Source organism: Oncorhynchus keta, chromosome 21 (assembly GCF_023373465.1).
Source record: "Oncorhynchus keta strain PuntledgeMale-10-30-2019 chromosome 21, Oket_V2, whole genome shotgun sequence".
NCBI classification, from domain to species: Eukaryota; Metazoa; Chordata; class Actinopteri; order Salmoniformes; family Salmonidae; genus Oncorhynchus; species Oncorhynchus keta.
In genome coordinates this window covers 53,810,068-53,819,724 of record NC_068441.1, presented here as the reverse complement: position 1 = coordinate 53,819,724, position 9,657 = coordinate 53,810,068, and the positions used below count along the sequence as shown (strand labels likewise).

Below are 9,657 nucleotides of genomic sequence, written 5' to 3'. Positions count from 1 at the left end.
TCCTATGGTAACCTATACATATACCTATACCTATGGTATTATATCCTATGGTAACCTGGGTAACCGGAAGGTTGCAAGTTCATATCCCCTAGCTGACAAGGTACAAATCTGTCGTTCTGCCCCTGAACAGGCAGTTAACCCACTGTTCCTAAGCTGTCATTGTAAAATAAGAATTTGTTCTTAACTGACTTGCCTAGTTAAATAAAGGTAAAAAATTATAAAATGATGTCTGTGTGCATGGAAGGTCATACCATGAGCATCTCTATGCCAGTCAACCCGTGTGACCTTTTTGTGTTGGCTAAACTTGATGATATTGTCCCTTTTATAGAATGCAGAGGGACATGTGATGAGCATCTCTATGCCAGTCAACCAGTGTGACCTCTTTGTGTTGGCTAAACCTGATGTTGTCCTTTTATAGAATGCAGAGGGACACGTGATGAGCATCCTATGCCAGGCCACCCAGTCAACTTCTCTGAGGCGACCATGTCTCAGGCCCGGCAGGACGTTGAACACCTGGAGAAACTGATCTCGGAGCATGACGTCGTCTTCCTGTTGATGGACACCAGGGAGAGTCGATGGCTGCCGACTGTTATAGCTGCCAGCAATAGGAAGGTAAGGGGTGTAGAGAGGGGGTACATGCATCGGGTCTCTACTTCGCCGGTAGAGAGATGCATCGGGTCTCTACTTGCGGTGAGAGAGATGCATCGGGTCTCTACTTCGCCGGTAGAGAGAGATGCATCGGGTCTCTACTTCGCCGGGAGAGAGGATGCATCGGGTCTCTACTTCGCCGCTGCAGAGAGATGCATCGGGTCTCTACTTCGCCGGAGAGAGAGATGCATCGGGTCTCTACTCAGCCGGGAGAGAGAGATGCATCATGGTCTCTACTTCGCCGGAGAGAGATGCATCGGGTCTCTACTTCGCCGGTAGAGAGAGATGCATCGGGTCTCTACTTGCCGGTAGAGAGAGATGCATCGGGTCTCTGCTTCGCCGGTAGAGAGAGATGCATCGGGTCTCTACTTCGCCGGTAGAGAGATGCATCGGGTCTCTACTTGCAGGGTAGAGAGAGATGCATCGGGTCTCTACTTGCCGGTAGAGAGAGATGCATCGGGTCTCTACTTCGCGAGAGAGAGATGCATCGGGTCTCTTCGCCGGTAGAGAGGGTGGGATCTGGCGACAGGTCCTAAATGACATCCTATATAGTGAACTACAAGCCTTAGGGGCCCTGGTCACAAGTAGTGCATTATATAGGGCTCTGGTTCAAAGGAGTGCACTATATAGTGCACTACTAGACCAGGGCTCTATTCTCTATATAGCAACTACTTGTGACCAGAGCCCTATATAGTGCACTATTTCTAGACCAGGGCCCTATTCTCTATATAGTGCACTACTTTAGACCAGGAGCCCTATGTAGTGCACTACTTAGGACCAGAGCCCTATATAGTGCACTACTTTAGGACTCAGAGCCTTATATAGTGCACTACTTTAGACCAGGGGCCCTATTCCCTATATAGGCTCTGGTCTAAAGTAGTGCACTATGTAGGAATAGGTCCTGGTCTCAAAGCAGTGCACTATAGAGAATAGGGTCCTGGTCTAAAGTAGTGCACTATGTAGGAATAGCGTATAGGGAATATACTGTAGGTAATAGGGTAGCATTTGGGACACAGTCTGTATCCTCAATGGCTTGTCGTGATAATAGTCTATAGTCAGCATATTGAACTCAACCCAGTGACTTACAATCGTCAACCATAATGAAAGTGATATATATTATATATTTTAAAGTGAGATTGTTTTGCTAGTATATATGTGTTTAGCTTAGGGGGAGAGGTCATTTAATGTTATCCTCTCTCCCTCCTTCTCTCCCTCCTTCTCGCTCCCCCCTCTCTCGCTCCCCCCTCTCTCTCTCCCTCCCTCTCTCTCTCCCTCCCTCCCTCCCTCCCTCCCTCCCTCCCTCCCTCCCTATCCAGTTGGTAGTGAATTCTGCCCTGGGCTTTGACACCTTTGTGGTGATGAGACACGGTCTGAAGAAACCTAAACTCTGTGGACCAGGAGACTCCTCCGACCCTTCCTCTTCCTCCTCCGCCTCATCCTCTCCTCCACGCCGGCCGAGCCCGCCCAGCTCCCAGCAGCCTCTCTGTTCTCCAACATCCCCGGACACCGCCTCGGATGCTACTTCTGTAACGACGTTGTCGCCCCGGAGACGTAAGACGCCTTGTTGTTGTTGTTGTTGTTGTTGTTGTTGTTGCCCACGGAGATGTGAGAGAGCCTTTCAAATTCAAAAAGCTATTATTGTGCATCAACTGAAAAATGATCTTTGTTAACACAGTAACACGAGACAAAAAAATGTTCAGCCGGACCCTGGACCTCTTGTTGTTGTTGTTGTTTATATCAGTCCACCAGAGACCAGACCCTGGACTTGTTGTTGTTGATGTTGTTGTTTGTATCAGTCCACCAGACCCTGGACCTCTTGTTGTTGTTGTTGTTTATATCAGTCCACCAGAGACCAGACCCTGGACTTGTTGTTGTTGTTGTTGATGTTGTTGATGTTGTTGTTTGTATCAGTCCACCAGACCCTGGACCTCTGTTGTTGTTTATATCAATCCACCAGAGACCAGACCCTGGACTTGTGTTGTTGTTGTTGATGTTGTTGATGTTGTTGTTTGTATCAGTCCACCAGACCCTGGACCTCTTGTTGTTGTTGTTTGTATCAGTCCACCAGACCCTGGACCTCTTGTTGTTGTTGTTTGTATCAGTCCACCAGACCCTGGACCTCTTGTTGTTGATGTTGTTGTTGTTGTTTGTATCAGTCCACCAGACCCTGGACCTCTTGTTGTTGTTGTTTGTATCAGTCCACCAGACCCTGGACCTCTTGTTGTTGATGTTGTTGTTTGTATCAGTCCACCAGACCCTGGACCTCTTGTTGTTGATGTTGTTGTTTGTATCAGTCCACCAGACCCTGGACTTGTTGTTGTTGTTTATATCAGTCCACCAGAGACCAGACCCTGGACTTGTTGTTGTTGATGTTGTTGATGTTGTTGTTTGTATCAGTCCACCAGACCCTGGACCTCGTTGTTGTTGTTGTTTATATCAGTCCACCAGAGACCAGACCCTGGACTTGTTGTTGTTGATGTTGTTGATGTTGTTGTTTGTATCAGTCCACCAGACCCTGGACCTCTTGTTGTTGTTGTTGTTTATATCAGTCCACCAGAGACCAGACCCTGGACTTGTTGTTGTTGTTGGATGTTGTTGATGTTGTTGTTTGTATCAGTCCACCAGACCCTGGACCTCTGTTGTTGTTATCAGTCCACCAGAACCAGACCTGGACTTGTTGTTGTTGTTGATGTTGTTGATGTTGTTGTTTGTATCAGTCCACCAGACCCTGGACCTCTTGTTGTTGTTGTTTGTATCAGTCCACCAGACCTGGACCTCTTGTTGTTGTTGTTTATCAGTCACAGACCCTGGACTCTTGTTGATGTTGTTGTTGTTGTTTGTATCAGTCCACCAGACCCTGGACCTCTTGTTGTTGTTGTTTGTATCAGTCCACCAGACCCTGGACCTCTTGTTGTTGATGTTGTTGTTTGTATCAGTCCACAGACCTGGACCTCTTGTTGTTGATGTTGTTGTTTGCCCATCAGTCACAGACCCTGGACTTGTTGTTGTTGATGTTGTTGATGTTGTTGTTTGTATCAGTCCACCAGACCTGGACCTCTTGTTGTTGTTGTTTGTATCAGTCCACCAGACCCTGGACCTCTTGTTGTGATGTTGTTGTTGTTGTTTGTATCAGTCCACCAGACCCTGGACCTCTTGTTGTTGTTGATGTTGTTGTTTGTATCAGTTCACCAGACCCTGGACCTCTTGTTGTTGATGTTGTTGTTGTTGTTTTATCAGTCCACCAGACCCTGGACCTCTTGTTGTTGATGTTGTTGTTGTTGTTTGTATCCAGTCCACCAGACCCTGGACCTCTTGTTGTTGATGTTGTTGTTTGTATCAGTTCACCAGACCTGGACCTCTTGTTGTTGATGTTGTTGTTGTTGTTTTGTATCCAGTCCACCAGACCCTGGACCTCTTGTTGTTGATGTTGTTGTTGTTGTTTGTATCAGTCCACCAGACCCTGGACCTCTTGTTGTTGATGTTGTTGTATCCAGTTCACCAGACCCTGCACCTCTTGTTGTTGATGTTGTTGATGTTGTTGTTGATGTTGTTGTTTGTATCAGTCCACCAGACCCTGGACTTGTTGTTGTTGATGTTGTTGTTTGTATCAGTTCACCAGACCCTGGACCTCTTGTTGTTGATGTTGTTGTTTGTATCAGTTCACCAGACCCTGGACCTCTTGTTGTTGATGTTGTTGTTGATGTTGTTGTTGATGTTGTTGTTTGTATCCAGTCCACCAGACCCTGGACTTGTTGTTGTTGATGTTGTTGTTTGTATCAGTTCACCAGACCCTGGACCTCTTGTTGTTGATGTTGTTTGTATCAGTTCACCAGACCCTGGACCTCTTGTTGTTGATGTTGTTGTTGATGTTGTTGTTGATGTTGTTGTTTGTATCAGTTACCAGACCCTGGACTTGTTGTTGTTGATGTTGTTGTTTGTATCAGTCCACAGACCCTGGACTTGTTGTTGTTGATGTTGTTTTTGTATCAGTCCACCAGACCCTGGACCTCTTGTTGATGTTGATGTTGTTTATATCCAGTCCACCAGACCCTGGACCTCTTGTTGTTGATGTTGTTGTTTGTATCAGTCCACCAGACCCTGGACCTCTTGTTGTTGATGTTGTTGTTGATGTTGTTTGCCTGTCAGTCCACCAGACCCTGGACTTGTTGTTGTTGTTTGTATCAGTCCACCAGACCCTGCCTCTTGTTGTTATTGTTGTTTGTATCAGTCCACCAGACCCTGGACTTGTTGATGTTGTTGATGTTGTTGTTTTTATCAGTCCACCAGACCCTGGACCTCTTGTTGTTGATGTTGTTGATGTTGTTGTTTGTATCAGTCCACCAGACCCTGGACCTCTTGTTGTTGTTGTTGTATCAGTCCACCAGACCCTGGACTTGTTGTTGTTGATGTTGTTGTTTGTATCAGTCCACCAGACCCTGGACCTCTTGTTGTTGATGTTGTTGTTGTTGTTTGTATCAGTCCACCAGACCCTGGACCTCTTGTTGTTGATGTTGTTGTTTGTATCAGTTCACCAGACCCTGCACCTCTTGTTGTTGATGTTGTTGTTGATGTTGTTGTTGATGTTGTTGTTTGTATCAGTCCACCAGACCCTGGACTTGTTGTTGTTGATGTTGTTGTTTGTATCAGTTCACCAGACCCTGGACCTCTTGTTGTTGATGTTGTTGTTTGTATCAGTTCACCAGACCCTGGACCTCTTGTTGTTGATGTTGTTGTTGATGTTGTTGTTGATGTTGTTGTTTGTATCAGTCCACCAGACCCTGGACTTGTTGTTGTTTGTATCAGTTCACCAGACCCTGGACCTCTTGTTGTTGATGTTGTTGTTTGTATCAGTTCACCAGACCCTGGACCTCTTGTTGTTGATGTTGTTGTTGATGTTGTTGTTTGTATCAGTCCACCAGACCCTGGACTTGTTGTTGTTGATGTTGTTGTTTGTATCAGTCCACCAGACCCTGGACTTGTTGTTGTTGATGTTGTTGTTTGTATCAGTCCACCAGACCCTGGACCTCTTGTTGATGTTGATGTTGTTTGTATCAGTCCACCAGACCCTGGACCTCTTGTTGTTGATGTTGTTGTTTGTATCAGTCCACCAGACCCTGGACCTCTTGTTGTTGATGTTGTTGTTGATGTTGTTTGTATCAGTCCACCAGACCCTGGACTTGTTGTTGTTGTTTGTATCAGTCCACCAGACCCTGCACCTCTTGTTGTTATTGTTGTTTGTATCAGTCCACCAGACCCTGGACTTGTTGATGTTGTTGATGTTGTTGTTTTTATCAGTCCACCAGACCCTGGACCTCTTGTTGTTGATGTTGTTGATGTTGTTGTTTGTATCAGTCCACCAGACCCTGGACCTCTTGTTGTTGTTGTTTGTATCAGTCCACCAGACCCTGACTTGTTGTTGATGTTGTTGTTTGTATCAGTCACCAGACCCTGGACCTCTTGTTGTTGATGTTGTTGTTGTTGTTGTTTGTATCAGTCCACTAGACCCTGGACCTCTTGTTGTTGTTGATGTTGTTGTTTGTATCAGTCCACCAGACCCTGGACCTCTTGTTGTTGTTGTTGTTTGTATCAGTCCACCAGACCCTGGACCTCTTGTTGTTGATGTTGTTTGTATCAGTCCACCAGGGGCCTGTTGCACAAAACTAGGATAAGGGATTAAGCCAGGATATCTTGGTGATCCTGGCTCAATTGATCCGTAATCCGGTTGCACTAAAGATGGATAGGGGGCAGGAGGATATGTTATGGTATAAATTACCATGGAGATTTATTCTGTGGAGCTAGCCTGCTCCAGACCAGGCTAAATTCCAGGATCTATTTAATCTCATCCCCCTAATGTCAGTCAGCAGTCACCACAAATGGAAACCAATAGTTATTTCACTGCTCACTATACATTGTTATCACATATAACTAGACCCACTGTCATTATTTAAACGTTTGTGATCATTAATTTCAATGATTTTGGATAAAAAATGATTTTTAGATGTTGCTATCATTAGATAATTTACAGTTTCCCATAGACTATATATAAAATGATAGAATATTAGGGCCACAGAGGAAAAAAAAGACAAGTCATAATATTGTAACCAGTTGTTTTAAAGGAGGACAGTTGTTAAAATGACAGATGCGGGGCATTTCGTGAAATTGTACTTCAGTATGGTTTCATAAACAAAGACATGCTGATGTGCCAGAATATTAAGTATCACATTGTCATAAGTATCAAAACTGTAAAAAAACAATATGTAGCTTTTCTGCAGAAAGAACCAGCCTCATAAATTTATGACTTTATCCTTTTTCTTCAGTGTGGCCCTAGTACTCTGTCATATAAACAAATACACATTCCATATGAATATAAAAACACAATGTGTAACATTATGTTCCTTTATTGAATAAGGACAAAACAAAGCAGGTAAACCATCAGCTCCTTTCGAAACTGAAGTCACAGTGACTCTACAAGATGGAAAGCACAGAATCCAAGCATATTATACAAAATGATACATACACATTCAAAGGTCTGTATATAACACACCCTGCATGTCTGCACACTAAAATAAATGCAGGACAAATCCATACACATCAACTGAACAGACAAATGAATGGATGCAGTAGCCTCCCTGCAGCCTTGTATTACACACAGTATACCGCACAAACATCATAAGAGGCCAAATTCGTAAAAAAACGAACCCAAAAAAACCAAATTCCTCTGCCACCGCAGGACATATTTAACCAAAATTGAAAGCACACATACTAACTAAAATAATTCAACACATATTGGTCCCTCAGCAGCCGACCACTGTCGTCATCAGGGGGAAGATTGCCGGATTGTCCCAGTCCATGGCTGGTGGCACTCTGGGGGCCCTCTCCTTCCTCAGGCAGGCCACATTGTGGAGGACAGCACAAGCCACAGTAATATCACATGCCCTAACAGGGCTGACTCCTTAATTTGTGAAGGCAGTGAAAGCGTGCCTTCAGGAGGCCAAAGGTCATTTCAACTCTGGCCCTGGTCCTGGCATGGGCATGGTTGTAGGCCTGCTGTGCTTCCTGGGGGTCTGTGAAAGGTGTCAGGAGAAAAGGCTGGCAGCCATACCCCCTGTCTCCCAGCAACACACCAGAGAATTCACCTGTCAACACAAAATCTCATCATTACTACCTCATAAACACAGTGATATTCTTGACACAGCCATGATGGTTATAAATAGGGTTGTGTGGCTTACCTTGTGATAGGCACTGATAGATTTCAGAGGCCCGAAAGATTCTGGAGTCATGGACTGAGCCAGGCCATTTTGCCACAACATTGCTGATCACACAGTCAGCATTGCAGACCATCTGAAATCATAAGATGAGGAATATTACACCAATCAATGCACATCACTGGCAGATTTTTTTGCTTATTTTCCTAGGTAATTTTGCTCAAGAAAATATTCAAGATGTTTTTAGATATTTTTTTACTGAAAACAAGACAAAAATACTCAAGTAAGAAAGACATTTTTGCAGTGCAGTGAGCAACCGACCTTGGGTCTCTTTGAAAGGCGCTATATAAATTAAAGTGATTATTATTATAGCTCATCTATTTATTCAATTAAATTTGATTTATATAGCACTTTTCACAATTGTTTCATTCTGTCAAAGCAGCTTTACATTAATGAAAGCAGGAGAAACACAAAAAACGTGACAACATAAGATGCAGAGTACAACGGCTAAGATTAAACCGTACTGAGCGTAGTAACGTTAAATAATAATGTGGGCTTTAATAATAATTTATCATAGCTTTATACAGTGTGATGGACTTACTTTACAATAATTTCACTATATCTGCAGTGCATTTCAATTAAAAATTTAACCGTTTCATAATTACAGTACAACTGCGTTTTTGGAGATGTGAATTAAATATTTGAATTGTAATTGTGATGTTTCAGCGGAGCGGTGAGTGTGTAATTGTGCACTACTTACGCATTCAGGCGGTCTGCAATACTTTGCCACGCTTTTTCTCTTTGCTTTATCACTGTGGCGGTGTTGCCTTTCTTCTTAATTATATCTTTTACCTCCTCGTATGCCTCCATGAGGATTTGTGCTTCCGACGGGGAAAAGTACGCGGCTCTAGTTGCCATGGTAAATCAGTTAATCTGTGATCTGTGGCGGGGTCTATTTGAGTGAGCCGTGAGCGCGCACCTATCCAGGATTGGTTTCACCTGGCTTAATGAATCCGTGTCTGCTCATCCTGGCTTGGTCTTTGTGCAACCAATTAAGCCTGGACGCACATGTTTTGGCTTCATTGAGCTCAGCTTAGTCATTTATCCCGGATGTCTTAATTCTACTTTTGTGCAACAGGCCCCTGACATCTCGTCGTTGTTGTTGTTGCTGATGTTGTTGATGTTGTTTTGTGTCAGTCCACCAGACCCTAGACCTCGTTGTTGTTGTTGTTGTTGTTGTTGATGTTGTTGTTGTTTGTATCAGTCCACCAGAGACCGGACCCTGGACCAGCAGTGTACAGTGAGTCGTCCAGGCCTGGCCATGATAGCAGGAGCCCTGGCTGTGGAACTCATGGTGTCCTACTGCCAGCATACTGAAGGGTACGGACTATAGATATACATATCTTAACACAGATACGTGATTTTGACTGTCATGTTTATATTGAATGTCATCCAAGCTAGTTGATTGGTCATTTCCTGGGTTGGGGGTCATTTCCTGGGTTGGGGTCATTTCCAGGGGTTGGGGGTCATTTCCAGGGGTTGGGGGTCATTTCCAGGGGTTGGGGGATCATTTCCAGGGGTTGGGGGTCATTTCCAGGGGAAGTTGAGGGTCATTTCCAGGGTTAGGGTGTCACTTCCAGGGTTGAGGGTCATTTCCAGGTTGGGGGTCATTTCAGTGAGATTGTTGTGAGGGGTCGAGGTGTTACCGGGGTTGGGGTCATTTCCAGGAGTTGGGGTCATTTCTAGGGGTTGGGGTCATTTCTAGAAGGGTTGGAGGTCATTTCCAGGGGTTAGGGGGTCATTT

General features: G+C 44.5%; 1 protein-coding gene, 1 long non-coding RNA gene and 1 pseudogene across 2 annotated transcripts; 1 reads left to right on the top strand and 2 right to left on the bottom strand.

Annotated features, from left to right (window-relative positions):
- The first annotated feature begins 450 nt into the window (after positions 1–450).
- LOC127910538 (ubiquitin-like modifier-activating enzyme ATG7) lies at positions 451–2,301 on the top strand. The gene is made up of 3 exons (XM_052474582.1): positions 451–612; positions 1,965–2,199; positions 2,252–2,301. Exons 1-3 carry the CDS (start codon positions 484–486, stop codon positions 2,299–2,301), a joined length of 414 nt encoding a protein of 137 aa, XP_052330542.1. The 5' UTR covers positions 451–483.
- A 4,635-nt stretch (positions 2,302–6,936) lies between these two features.
- Positions 6,937–8,996, bottom strand: LOC127910441 (uncharacterized). Its single transcript, XR_008074907.1, has 3 exons — positions 8,614–8,996; positions 7,878–7,989; positions 6,937–7,784 (listed from the first exon to the last, which is right to left on the bottom strand). It is a non-coding gene; the product is annotated as an uncharacterized LOC127910441 (long non-coding RNA).
- Positions 8,997–9,440: 444 nt separating this feature from the next.
- The window catches only part of LOC127910537 (F-box only protein 10-like), a 21,266-nt pseudogene continuing 21,049 nt past the window's right edge, over positions 9,441–9,657 (bottom strand).